General features: G+C 41.6%; 1 protein-coding gene across 5 annotated transcripts in view; it reads left to right on the top strand.

Annotated features, from left to right (window-relative positions):
* The window catches only part of nav1b (neuron navigator 1b), a 66,911-nt gene that overhangs the window by 32,333 nt on the left and 19,718 nt on the right, over nt 1-14,860 (top strand). For all 5 annotated transcript variants that reach the window (XM_086086658.1, XM_086086657.1, XM_086086656.1 and 2 more), the window contains 4 exons: nt 3,310-3,412; nt 3,913-4,254; nt 13,246-13,396; nt 14,459-14,762. In XM_086086658.1, coding sequence (XP_085942784.1) covers nt 3,310-3,412; nt 3,913-4,254; nt 13,246-13,396; nt 14,459-14,762 — 900 coding nt within the window. The remainder of the gene's footprint in view (nt 1-3,309; nt 3,413-3,912; nt 4,255-13,245; nt 13,397-14,458; nt 14,763-14,860) is intronic.

The following is a 14,860-nucleotide window of genomic DNA, read 5'->3' as shown; positions in this document are numbered from 1 at the left end:
CGCTTGTTTCCGATCACAACGTAATTGCAAGGGGAAACAAAAAAGCACCCGAGGGCTCAGCGGTGATGATGATTACTAGCAGCCCGATCTCTCCGGTCAAAACCTTCTGTTTGCTGCTCCCCAAAGCAGAAAAAAAAAATGCATAGACCGGCGTGTGCCATATTGAACACATTTTTGAGGCACAGACGCACATTTAGCCTCCTCCTGGCTCCATTCATGTGTTAGGGCGCTGACAGATGGTTTACACCCCGTGTGCAAATGGCAAAGAGATGATGGTGTCTTCTCTTTGTGCGGATAATGGTCACTCTTATCAATAGAGGACGTGATTGATCATGGATTCTGGCGATCTTTTGTTCTTTGGCAGGTTTTCAAATGGTCGGTTTTGATTGACACTGTCAGAGAGGTATTCATTCAGGAGCTGTTTCTAATATTCCAGTGACCTTGTTTAGCAACATTAATAGGGCAATACTGCAACTCAGTATGATGGAGTGCAGTTTCTCTGTGACAGCAAAAAATGTCTTGTTGGATGTCAAGTCTGGAGGATGTAATAAATGGTCAACGGGGTACTGTAAATAAGATAATTAGTTGCGGTAATGATGAGCGCATATTCCCGGTTACATCCTAATGAATACATCGAGTGCTGATTAAACATATTATACATGCTTTATTAGCCCCTGTGTATTTCTTTTAGGCATATTAGTTTCTTATGAAGAAGCATACATCACAGGAACAGTACCGAACAAAAGTATTTTTTTAAACCAATTTTTTCTTCTTCTTTTTTTTAAGACCTATTTTGTTACATTACAGTACAAGTCAGGGTCGGTTTAAAAGAAATCCGAATCTGTGATGATTCCCATTAGCATCACCGTCATAATGATGTGAAAATAACAACAAACCTGCCATGAGAGTTGGGCATTAATCAGAGAAGCAGCACAGAGATAAAAAAAAAAAAGTTTTTTCTTAATAGCTTAACTCGTTTCATAGGTTTGTGTGACATGATGATCAATGAACAGGTCAGATAAAAAAAAAAAAAAAAGATGAATTAAAAGTGACAGCTACACAGATTCCAGGTCATTATGACGACAGACTCACACCCACGTAAAATGGAGACAGTTATATTGGTACTGGCATAAAAACTAGACCGCCACGGTGGGTGTGGGTGTTGACCTAACATTTCATCGTAATGATATGTGATCGGTCATGCAAGAGTTCCACAAATGTCACAATATCCCCCTCGATTTATGCCGAGATAAAGCAAGACGGGATATGAAGTCAGCGGTGCTGCCTGCAAGCACAAAAAGGGTTCACAGATTTGACTTTATGGCATTTCAGGGAAAGTAGAAGTAGTTCTTTTTTTTTAGCGCTGTATAACCATGTCGAAGCATGGCACAATAGCGCAGCCTCTAGGGCTACTTCATCTCACCCGTTTTGAGTCAATATACAGAATAACAACCCAGCAAAAGGGCAGAAATCGCTACAATAGTTAGATACGAGTTTATCACCTGGAAGCTATTTTGGACAGCGAGTTAGCTCAAGCTCATAAAACAAGGTTGTGATCTGAATGCGGCATCTATCGAACAGGAAATAATCACTAAGACTGGTTTGACTTACAGTACTTGAGTGGCTTGAATGAAGAAAATTCCTCTCTACACCTTTTTCAGCCATTCTGTATGCTCTATACATCGACAGTGTATACCAGAGAAAAGACATCTCAGTCTTTTATCAAACCATAGAGCAAGTTCTTCATTATGATCTGATAGATGACTTTTCTCTCTGATCTTCCTCGTTGCAAATTGGATGCAAGTTTTTACAATGTGCTCAATTTCAAACCGGGGAGGAATCTCTTTTTGTGTGTGCTCACTTCCATTGTATCATTCATTTTATTGAGAAAGAATACCTTTTCCTTGTGTCTATTTGAGCCCTCAGCGCAACAAGCGGATACATTGTCACAATTGTCATGCAGCTCAATGGGACACTTGACTCCACAAACGGGTCTGCTGTCAAGGACAGGTGGAGGAACTGACTGTGATGTGTACTCCAAACTTGGCCAAGTTTATGAAGTACATTTTTTAACAAGTAATTATGAGAATTCATTTAAAAAAATAACCCACCCGAGTCCCAACGTTGTTTGTAACTTGGCAATCAGTACTTAGATGCCTTGTGACAGAAGACTGCCGTTTATTGATATGTAAATGTCACTCCTGTCCAGTACTATACGCAAGTGTACATAAAGACGATATTTAGTACTTTTACTGAAAAGGAACCCAGACTGTAATGACAAGTTTGCTCTATATTATTTATTTGGTTGTTACTAACATAACTATGAGATTCATTTTTCAAAAATGATTTCCAGTTGAATGCATTTTGTAGAAACGTTATTTGGACATACGTCGCAATTGTTATTTACGTCGGAACGCACTTAGTGCGTAGTGATGTAGAATGGCAGCTGGCTCCCTGCCGAGCAATGTGAAACGCCAATAAAGAAAGCAAGGTTAAGTCTCTGTAGCGTTCCTAAAGAAACAACATGCGATCGGTAGAGTCACCCTCCATCACGCCGTGCTCTTGTCATTCACCTGATGCGTTCAAGAGTTTGGATCGTCCCTTTAGGAACTAAATGTAGTAAACTGGAAATGATTTCTGAAAAATGAATCGTCCATCCATCCATCCATCCATTTTCTGTACCGCTTGTCCTCACAAGGGTCGCGGGGGTTGCTGGAGCCTATCCCAGCGGGCTTCGGGCAGTAGGCGGGGTACACCCTGTACTGGTTGCCAGCCAATCGCAGGGCACACAGAGACGAACAACCATACTCACAATCACACCTATGGACAATTTGGAGTGTCCAATTCACCTGCCATGCATGTTTTTGGAATGTGGGAGGAAACCGGAGTACCCGGAGAAAACCCACGCAAGCACGGGGAGAACATGCAAACTCCACCCAGGTAGGCCGAAGCCCGGACTTGATCTCACAACCTTTGCACTGGGAGGCGGACGTGCTAACCAGTCAGCCACCGTGCCGCCTTGCCGAAAAATGAATCGACCAAATAAATAATATAGAGCAAACTTGTCATTACAGTCGGGATTCCTTTGAAGACAACGATGGTCATTACATGACAGTGATTTTGGATAGTGTTCTCTTTTAATTTAAAAACAACAACAACAACAATAAATTACCTTTTGGGAAACACTATTCACGGTATAAAAGACGGTTGGACAAACCCTGGCAGACTAACTGTAGAGATTATGAATTCAAAAGATTAGTGAAAACTTATTGAGCGTCACATTTGTTTGTTTTTTTAATCGATCCACAGATCCTGAGTCGCAGAGGAAGCGCACGGTACAGAACGTCCTCGACCTCCGCCAGAACTTGGAGGACACCATGTCAAGTCTACGGGGGTCTCAGCTCAGCCACAGGTGAGCACAACGACAACGAGAACCGCAATAAAAAAGTAAAAGTCCTGTAATACAGTTGTTCCCTTGAAAGCCTTTGACAGGTTCTACTGCTATGATGTCAAATAGATGTCTACCTCTCTCTAAACTGGAGCAGGTCAATTCAGTTCCTCTGCTGATAAATTAACCAAGGACAGATAAAAATACTCCCATGGTCGCCGCCATTGCACTATTTATTGAGGTGCCTGTGGTTATATAACAAATAGCGCGCACACACACAGAAGATGTTCCAATTTTTTTTCCCGAGAGTTCTTTTCAACCCCTGACCCACTTACAAGAGGAAAACTTAACACAATGCCGGTTTAGCGAGAAAGCGTTACATTGCCGCAATAGGCACATGGTTAGAGTGGAACATCCAAAGTCAAACGCCCCAAAATCAAGAATAAGAAACTGTGCCTCACAAGTCAAACATACAGAAACGGAGGTGTACCTAATGAAGTGTCCTTTGCCATGCGCGCCCACAGCTGTGCGGACAGCAGCAACGTGGGCTACGACAGCGACGACACCAACGCCCGCAGTATGTCCAGCCTGTCCAACCGCTCCTCGCCGCTGTCGTGGCGTCACGGGCAAGCCAGCCCTCGCCTCCTGGCGGGCGACGCCCCGTCCTCTGCGGCGGCTGGTTATCAGGGGGCCAAGACCCCCTCCCAGTACGTCGCCCAAACCATGCCGGCTCGCTGCTCGGGCAGGCTGAGCGGGACTTCGCGTATGGATCTTCTGGACGACGGAGACCTCAAGTCTGGTTACCTGAGCGACAGTGACCTTCTGGGAAAGAGCCTGCGGGATGATGACGACAACCTCACTAATGGGTTAGTAGCATGGATGTATGGGATGTCCTGTTTCCATGGCAACATGCCCTTGTTTTCAGTAGTGACTACAGATGCCCTTTTGGTGTCAATTAGCACATTTTCGCGGCACTGTCTTTATCATGGAACTAGGAACTACAGCAAACCCCCACGATCTCTTATAGTGCTGTCACTAATGACTTTTTTAAAAATCGACTTGCCTATCGATTATTCCATCGATTAATCGACTAATCCCCCCCAAAAAAATAAACCAAAAAAAAAATTTGTTTTGTTTTCATTTTTTTAAATCCACTAAAGTTGAACATGAGTTGAATTTAGTGGATATAAATACTAATTGTTCCTTATATTCTGCACACATATGCACACCAACAAAATAAGTGTCTATGCGGAAGCACAAAATATTGGTTCCGGGGCTCCGGCAACTTCCAGGTGCCGCAAATATGTTTTTTTTAATTATTAAAATAGCTTCGGCGCATGCATTTTTGCGTCAATTTTGTTGTCGACCCAACCGACTTGGTTGACTTTTTTCCCTAATCTCATTTTGTTTTAATGATGGATTATTGTTTTGTTTTGTTCAGAAGGGCAATGAAAATTATGATCTTATTGTTATCATTTGAATTCGAAGACTCGCCGTAACTTCCCCTTGCAACCCAGGATGAACTTAGCTCCTCCTCGTCTCGTTTCAATAATGCTCCCTTGACACAAATGACTACATTCCTCCTGTATGGTATGACTGAAAGAGCACAGTAAAACTCAAATGAGTGATTGCACGAGGAACATTCTGCAAATAGTTGTGGGTTCACTGTAATGGGTAACCACTGTGAAATTGGACTTAACTATTGTATGAATTTTGTTCTGTTCTTTTGTTTGTTCTTTATTTATCGGGACTAAAAGAAGACTGCTCGGTTGGGTAGTACTTTTTATAGATCTTCTGTATTTCCATTCCTCCACACTCATAGTGCCCGTCCTCATTTGGGTCACATTTACACCAATGGACAATTTAAATAAAGATGAAGACGAAGCCCGGTTGGAAGTAGTTGAGTTGAATTTGAAGCCACTTCAAAAGTAGCAGATCCCAGCTCATATACAGGGAATCCTATTCTCCATGTCTTGTTTTTGTAAGCTTACATTTGAATAATTTAACAACACTGACATACTTGACAGTGTCTTCTTGCCAATATTGAACATTTCTGCTCCGTTCAATAAGTACTGCCCGGCCAGCAGCTTCCGTCAGCATTCTTTATCATCAAAACAGTTCTTTGTCAAAGTGCTCACAACGGAAGTTTTTTATCCACTAAGGAGGCAATCTGAAAAAACCCACCAGGTGTTCCCTCGATTATGCAACAAGACCAGAATAGACCTTTTGAGGTACACAAGTCATTTTTGATCATTTTGGATGTCGAGAATGTTTGATAGGAGAGGATTAAACAAGGATTCAGAGTCCTGTTGACAGTAAAATTCTGAGAGGAGATGAGAAAGAAAATCAGGACGGTGCTCTGGTGTAGTTTAGCAGCTTTTTATCGTTGTCGGGCATGCGGATGGGATTTGAGCTCAGCCTCTCGAGTGTTTGGAAGGGAGGACTTACTGGAAAGTGCATTAAGCAACGAGATGAAGACTGTTTTATATGGCTGGAAAGTGGAAAATGGAACCTGCTCAAAGACATCAATGTAGAATTTATAGTATAAGAAATGTGATACCACTGAAGATGACCGTGTTCAAAAACTAGGACGCATTTTTTTGCTTGTCATATATGATTTCATTATAGCTCCATGTGCAAAGGCTTTGACAAAAGATCCTCAATCATGTATATTGAAATTAAAATTTAAAATCAACCCCAAAGGCTCGTGCATTGAATTAATTATCAAAGTCTAAAAAAAAATTGCTATAATTATATTTAGTTTTAGTTAGTTGTGGAAACATGAAATTTAGTTATAGTTAATTTATTTTTCTTTCTTTAAAAAAATAATAATTTCATTTTATTTTGTTAACAAAATGTTTTTTTTAATTTTAGTTTTTCCCGTTAGTTTCTGTTAACTAAAATAAGCCAAAATATCACAAAATCACTTCACATACTCAATGCATGGGTTTGACGATGGCGCATTGTGCCTTGTTGTAAAAAGCGCTTTACTGTTTTAGTGAGAGCCTTGCGTGTGTTATTTTCTTCAACGAGCCAGTCTCATTTTGTCTTCATGTTGTAAGATGAGACATCATAGCCAGGCTCCAAGAAATTTAGGATGTCAAAGTCATTTTGACGTTCGCCATGAAAAAGGGGCTTCGAGTTTTTTTGGGGGCGATTGGGATTATTGTACGCTGTCGGTGTGAGGTTCGAGACATCAGGAACTGTGAGTACAAGAGGTGCAGTCAAGGTGACACCCGGATGGAAACAGCTTCTCCCTAGTTATTATGCCCTGAGGGAGGTTGTTCCATACGCGTTAAGAATACATGCGTATTACGGAAGTGGCACGTCTGAGACTGATGTCAAGGTCAAAGTTTAAAAAGGTATAATTAAAAAAAAAAATCACTGCGTTTTGCGGCAAGAAAATACCAGTCCCATCTCGTATAAGGCAACTCACGTGCAGGAAATAGTAGGCTCCAAAGACACGCCAAGGTAGGAAAATAGTGACTGCTGTTTTTACTTTTCACCTCTCTAATTTGCAACGTTTTTTTAGTTTATTTTTATTTTCTGTATTGCAAGTCCTCTTTCCTACTCGCACTTTGCAAATTCCATGCTACAGTTTGCATTCCTACTGTACATCTACACACACACACACACACTCAAAAAGCTCATTGAGAAACATCATGCACCAGCTCTTGAAAATAGATCAGGCTGCTCGGGCGTAACCATGGCAACAAGCTAGAAATCATCAGTAAGCCCCCTTACATTCTTCAGTCTTACCTTGTCACTTGTGATTAACCTTTCATAATCTCAATATAATGATCTCTGTCGTCACCTACGTTAAAGTACGATAATAATGTGGAATGGCTTTAAATCATCTTTCAGCCGCACATATCTAATATTGACAGCACAGAGCAGTACGGGAATAGAACAAGCTCGATAATGTGCGTAATGGATATTGATCGACCGCACGCGCGCGCAAGCGTGTGTACATTGCGTCATCACTGCGACTGCTGTATCGATCAAGTCAGACTTCTTACTCTATGCTATACGCCACTACGCTTGATTTTCTATAACATTATCGTGCAATCACTATAGCATATTTTTGTAGCATAACATTGTCTGTATCATATCGTACCATGACAATACAATATTGGATCATAACATACCTCACCATACCATAATTCATATACCGCATTGCTTCAAGCTATATTGTACGATACTTTTACCATACTGTATCACATCACCAAATATTGTACGTAATCGGTGCTGATTTGTCTCTCTCAAACTAGAGAAGTGGAGTTGCAAAGTTAATCTACCACTCTGTAGAATTAATCTAACTCTAAGTGAAATGACACCGACGCTGGACACCATTGAACACCCGAAAAGATTAAAATTAGACTTAAATGTAACTCTGGATTGTTAACACTTTAAAGCCGCGCTAGAGTGGCTCATGTGGACCATGAATAAGATCATTGTGTAGCACACAATGATCTTATCCAAATACAACATGGATGTACAGTGAAGGTGACAATAGGACATGTGGAGGTCTGGACAGCGTCCCCGGCGCGTGTGCTATACGTTACAGTTGCTACACTGCAGCATAGTGGCAGCGATGCAGTGAACAGAAAGCAGACTGGTGCGGCAAGCAGCGCGCACACCAACATGGCTCTGGATGTGCTGCCATGGCAACCATCCTCCACTGACCCATTGATGGGGGGCTGCCTTGTGTGTCACTGTGATAACTGCTGAATGGTGCATGTGTGTATACGTAGAGTCAAGGGGAAGTGACACGGCGCGGCATTTATCCGATATCCGCAGTATCCAGGTTAAGATCCATGTACTAGTTAGTATGCTCTTCTCAATAGTAAGGCATACAAGTAAGGCCTTAAGATGGATATTCTTGATATCAAATAAATGGTCAAATGGCTTTGATATTCCGGATATATAATCGGGTTTCCGTACAGCCGTCAAAGCTTGTATTTGATATTAATAGCGTATAAATGCTTAAACAACTTAGCAACTTAGCATATCCATAGCATCTAGCTTAGTTAAGCTTAGCTTACTAGTAGGGCTGGGCGATATGACCCAAAAATAAATAAATAAATAAAAACATCTGTCATTCGGGACGATTACAATTTTAATCTAATAAACCCAACAAACGTTTATTTAAAGTTTTTATTTATTCAAAAATAATTCCTGTGTAAAATGTTCAGACAAGATTAATGTATACTGATTCAGTTTTAACATTCATAGTTTGTGCTAAACTCACGATTACATCTGGATATAGCAGATTGAACATAAGCACAACAGCTATTAATAATCCAGAAGACAAAATTCGATTTCACAATTTTGCAAATTTTCAACGATTCGATTTTCAAAATGACGATTTGACGAACCAATTAGATTTATTGCCCAGCCTTACTTACTAGTTTTTCTTCACTAGTGCGACTACTTTAGCTTAGTAAAACTAACTAGGTAAAACTGTGCTGTAGTTGACAATTGGAATATACTCGTAGTATAAATGCATTTTTCCTCTCTTTGGTAATGCGTAGTATTCCTCACTACTTTAAGATGCTTCCCTGGCAATGTCATCTCCATGGCAACGGTGATAAGGTTTGGCTGGCGCTGAGTGCATGCGCTCAACGCCTTGGCACGTATCGTATGACACCCCGAACGGCCTCGCTGGTGGAAACTAAATGTGCACCAACCAAAGACATTCTGGACTTAATGAAGGGTTTTGCTGCAGTCATCTCATCCCGGATTTATAGTCCCTGCAGTCTGCACTCAATTTCCCTTTTCCTGGCTCGGGTCAGACCTTTTTTTAGAACCTCTTGACTGTTGAAGCTTCACATGCTTTTGACCTCAATTGTGTCTGTGATCAACACGTGACTCCTTCAAAGGGCTTCGGTGTTCATTTTGCTTAGGATCGTTCCTTTATTATCTTACCACCATTTTATATTTACATTATTTACTTGTTTTTGTGTTTTGCCCGTATGATTTGCCAACCTAGATTTTTATTTTTATTTTTATGAAACACCACAAATGTTAAGCCCCAAACTTTCTATATGTGTCGCAGAGGTGGCAAATCCAGATCCAGAAAGTGAAAACCCTGCCACAGTTTGGCTTTAGCCCCTTGTACTAGCTAGCTAGCTAGCTAGCTCCCTAGCAAGTAACCGAGTACCCGGGGAGCTAGCTAGGGAGCTCGCTAGCTAGCTCCTTGAACTAAAGCCAAACTGCTGCAGGGTTTTTACTTTCTAGACCTGGATTTTACACCTCTGGATTGTGTCGTCATTCATTGTCAAAGTTTTTGTCGACTGTTTTGATGTTTTCATGCATTTTTCCATGGGCTGAACTGAGCAATGTGACACTTCCTATGGACACAAAAGGCCTTTTTTCTTTCAAATATTGCCCACAAACGTGTCCCAATCTGCATTAGTGAGCATTTCTACTTTGCTGAGATAATCCATCCACCTCACAGGTGTGGCATATCAACATGCCGAGACAGCATGAGTATTACACAGCTGTGGTTTAGGATGCCCACAATAAAAGGCCACTCTATCATGAAAAAAGGAGTAAAAAAAAAAAAAAAAAAAAGTTTGCATTTTTTTTGGTCTGTGTACATACAAGTATTGTAAATACATTTACTCGCTGTGTGAGACAGGATCACACCCAATAGGTTGCCTAAAGTTGTGCACTTTTTGATGAAAGCATGCCACAGAAATAGGTCCTGTCTCGTAAAACAAAGTTGAATCCAAATTCGGTCCAAATGGTTAATCCAACATGGGAAATCCCTAACACATTCAGACACTCAAATCAGTCTGTTTTGCGATTTGTTATGCCCTATGTAAGATCTTTAAGTGTTGAAACATTACTGATGTCAAGTTACATATTCGCTGAGGCAGATTCAAGGACATCTGGGGGCAACGTGGCGTTCCCTCAGCGGGAAGGTCAGCAAGCAAAATGACTCAAGAAAAAGAAAAAAGAAAACCCACCCACGTTGCTCAGTCAGCCATTTGAATAATGAAGCATCACTGCGGCGCTTTCAGGGAGAATAAATAAAAGTGAGACGATGTGCTGGCTCATGAGTTGAGTTCATCCTATAATGTTTAATGCTTTGACTCCTTCTGCCAAGTCTTCTCATGCTGACAAGGCACCATTGACGCATCGGGGTTAACATTGACCGAAAAGGCCACATCCATCAGGGTGGGGTAAAAAATAGAACATGAAACATTGTAATTCAAATGCGCATTAGCCATATTGTGGCAAAAAAAAAAAAAAAAAAAAAAATGGGCAGACGCGGAGGGGACTTTTAAGTCTGAAGTTGACAGAGAATTTATTTTTCCAGTACGGCTTTGCTGTCTGCCACTGTCTTACGAACTCCGGCGCTGTAACACACTTACACATCAGTGTCTTTTCTTCTTCTTCTTGTTGTTGTTGTAAAGATGTACCTCATTTCTTTCTGTCATGGCTCCTGCTGGAATAGTGACACCACCAATAGATCATATTAGTACTTTCTGTGAAAATCTGGGAAAATATGTCAATCTTATTCTGCTCAAAAGATGGACACCAATAAATAATAATCAAAAACAAGAAGACCAGCAAGTACATTTCTTTCTTTCTTTTTAAGATGAAGATGATGAAGATAGCAATGTAGAGGCAGACACAACAATCTTATCAAAAGCATCAATGAGACAGAGTAACGCCAGCATGTCTGCAAACTACAACCACTAACCAACCATTACATTAATTATTCTCTGAAAATGTCAGTCAGAACGAAGTGTTAGGCTTTTATTTATTTTTTTATTATTTTTTGCTAGATCTCATTAAACTGCATGTGGGCCCTAGTGAGAGTGTAGTCACACTATCTGCTCTGATATGTATTGTCTTTACCTCCTGCAGTGGTCATTTTCTACAGCAGAGAGAGAGTGCTAATGAGAAGGGGGAAGGAGGGGAGGGAGGAAGGTTTGCCAAGGCTACACACTAGTCATACCTCCCTGGAGCTCCTGCATGGCGTCATCTAGGGGATTTGTGGTGGCACGGGGAGGAGGCTTATTACCTTGCACGAGGTTTTCCCCGCCAGATTCTGAAAATAATGAAGGGGAAAGGAAAATCTTTTTAGTTTTAAGAAGCGTAATTAAAAAAGAAAAGAAAGTGGGGGTTGTGGGGGGAAGTGCTAGCTGCAAATATTTCTATTCTGGAGATCATGCACAATTAAAACAAGAAAGAATTGTGCATAGGGTCTAATGAACCCATGTTTTCATTTTTTAGCTAATGCCGTGGCTAATAACAACACGTTTGCTAAATGCTAATACACTAATAAGTTTCCTGCCTATTTTTTAAATGAAATAGGAGATGCCGTAGCTAACTGACAATACACAACCACAAAGTCAAAGCTCGCAGAGAAAATGCTAACACTATTACATTTAAAATATTTGCTCAAAGCTGCCGTTTAAATTTTTTTTTAATTACAATATAGTCAATTAGTGTTCCCGGAGTCAACAAAGCCATCGCTAACAAATGCTAACGTAAACATTTAAATCCCAAATTTTTGCGTGTACCGGCAGTCTATTGGATTGGCTAATCTTTGCTGAAAAAAAAGCTAATGTAACAGGCTAATATTTGCTAAAGAAAGCTAATGCAACATGGAGTATACACCAGTCCTTCTTAAATAAATAAAAATATGCTGGAGGGAGGCGTGTGTGACTCCCAGGGAACAAGTTTTGTTTTGTTGACACACTAGAATAAGTGTAATCGCACATCCACTACAGTAGGTGGCAGTGGCACTCTCATTGTCAGAGACTGCGCAAGGAGTATTAGGAAGTGTACTGACAACAAGTTTATTTATAAATGATACTATTTACAGTTGTGGCGGAGATTTGTGGGACGCAAAATATTTTCCAGGATGAGGGGCGTAACAAAAAATAGAGAAGCACTGAAATACATTTAATATTCAAAAAGTATTTATTCTTAATCTTTTTAGGTATTGCTTAAAATCGTAATTCAACATTGTTTTATCTTATCAGGAATGAAGTATCATTAATGTGGTCGCTGTTGACACTGTCACATATTAGCATAAAACTTTAAAACATACAAAGCGTCAAGCTTAATCCGCTGCGAGTGTATGAGATCCTGTATTTTAGTCCATTTTCCTGTGCTTTTCCTCGCTTATTTTAGGTTTCATAGCCACAAATAGCAATTAGTGGGCAACGAGAAACGAAGTGAACCGACTCAACCCTGGGAAGTTCTTATTAGTTTACCTTCTTCCACTATAGCACATTTCTGAGAGCAGGCCAGCAGAAATTTGACAACCAACTGTGTAATTATACTTAATCCTCACTGGGCTTGAACTGCATGTGTTTTATTGCTCTTAATATTTACCTCCAGGCGGACTTGTTTAACTCTGTGCAGTTCATTTGAGTCACGCATCCATAGCCCCACGCGGGGGAGGTCTGTTTTCACTTCTTGGCCACCAGGCCTGACTTGGCAGCATCTGTTTCAAGACGACACAGGAGGTTGCGTTGCGAAGTGAGGGGGGGGGGGGGGGGGCTGTCACTCTGACTCCCCCTCACGCAGACCAGACCCTGAACTAACCCTGAAGCTGTCAGAGGTCTTAGTTTTTTTTGTTTTTTGTAATCTGTGTTGATTTAGCGGCGCATCCCGGAAAGTTTCCCTTGAACCAACAGTTAATAAAGATTAAAATGAAATGTCGGGGATCGGGATCGTTTATCACACACTCATAAATAAGTCCAAATCACCTGCTTAGTTTAGCCTGACGCTATTTTCCTCCCGCTAACGTCAGGATTTGTAGCCTCGACTGATCTGCACATCATATGGTCGTCATTAGCTTTATGTATTTTTTTGGTTCTTCGTTTCAGTTGGGATGAAAGCAGCTCCATCAGCAGCGGGCTGAGTGACGGTGACGGCGAGGTTTCGGACAACCTCAGCTCAGAGGAGTTCAACGCCAGCTCGTCCCTCAACTCGCTCCCCAACACGCCGCTGGGATCCAGACGCAACTCTTCCGTCATGGTGAGCTGGGGAAACAGGAGTTAAAGCGGTGACATGTAACCATTTGATCGAGTGCAGGGCTTGATTAATTGAACTCATTCACACCCAGCCTTTTCACTGAAGCAACCCCCTTCGCTCCCGGCTGTTTTACTGGATTTTGACTGATTTTGCAAGACCCACAAATATTGTGTTCTATTGCTATAAAAACAGGGAACCTACCAAGAGTAAGATTTTAGTCTCTTCTTTCGTCAGGAAAAAAAAGGTATATTTGTATCTGTTTCTGTTTTGCAGCAATTAGCAATAGAATAAAGCTAAGTTTCATCGATATTCAAATTCCTGGTGAAAACACCGGCAAAAAGAGCTTGTTGCAACATGGCTCTGGTTGATCTCTTATACTCTCGTTTTTTGTAAAAAACTACCGTTGCCTTAAGCGACCTCTTCGGGTCAGAGGCTGCAGCAAAGCCTTCTGTGTGCTCTAGCATAAAAAATCATATAAATAAGTTTTGGGGAGTGAAGGACAACGTATTTAAAAACGTATTTACACGTTTCTGGGTTTGAATGAGTTAATAAAGCTCTTACTAAGAAACAGACAAACGTGAGAGGAATTATTTTCACACTGTGTTTGGTATGACAAGAAAGCAGGAAGGTAATTGCAGATGCTTCCTAAGACATGGTGCCCGTGTATATGTTATTTATCCACATGTTGGAAACTTCTAACTTGAAGTCGATGCTTGTATCTCGAGGTCACCTTGCCTCACCTGTACAGCTCCGTGTGTGTGATGCATGGTCATATCACCAAATATAAATACGCAGGCAACTCAAAAGACCCAACGGTTTGTACACAATCAATTAAAAAGTTAATCATCCACAATATGTCCACTTTAAATCGAAAACAGTTGGGGAGATTTTCATACTCGCGGTTATATTTTCTTTCCACTGCTCGGGGCAGTTGACTTATCTCTGTTGCTTCCCCTCTGGAATGCAGCCGAGATGAAACAAAGATTACAACTCGCAGCGCAGTCGGGGAGAGATAGCAGACAGCGAGCGATTCTTATCCTCAGTGCGCCTCTCATCTCGCAACAGCTCCGGACCGACGCAGAGAAGCGCTCCCTGGTGGAGAGCGGACTCTCCTGGTACAGCGAGGACGGCAAGGCGGGACGCAAGCTGGACGCGTGCGGGTACGACACGGGCAGTCTCAAGACGGAAGCGCCGAGCAAGTGGCGGAAGAAGCCGCCCAGTCTGAGCGACGAGCTGAGCGTCAAAGGGGGGGAGGCCAGGAAGCCTCATAGTTTGGGTGCACCGGGAAGCTTTAAGAAGAGTCGGAACCCTCCGGTGGGGGTCACCTCCCCCATCACCCACACGTCGCAGAGCATGCTGAGAGTGGCAGGTGAGATCCGCCATCCATCCCTTTAATTGGCAATGGATCTATTTTTGTCTTCTTAAAAAGAGTCTAAATGAAGGGCAGAACGATAGCTCGTGGTTAAC

The sequence above is a fragment of the Leptonotus elevatus genome, chromosome 10, assembly GCF_054856555.1.
Source record: "Leptonotus elevatus isolate MCC_2025b chromosome 10, RoL_Lele_1.0, whole genome shotgun sequence".
Lineage (NCBI taxonomy): Eukaryota > Metazoa > Chordata > Actinopteri > Syngnathiformes > Syngnathidae > Leptonotus > Leptonotus elevatus.
The sequence above is the reverse complement of the archived record's forward strand: the minus strand, read 5'-3'. Positions and strand labels throughout refer to the sequence as shown.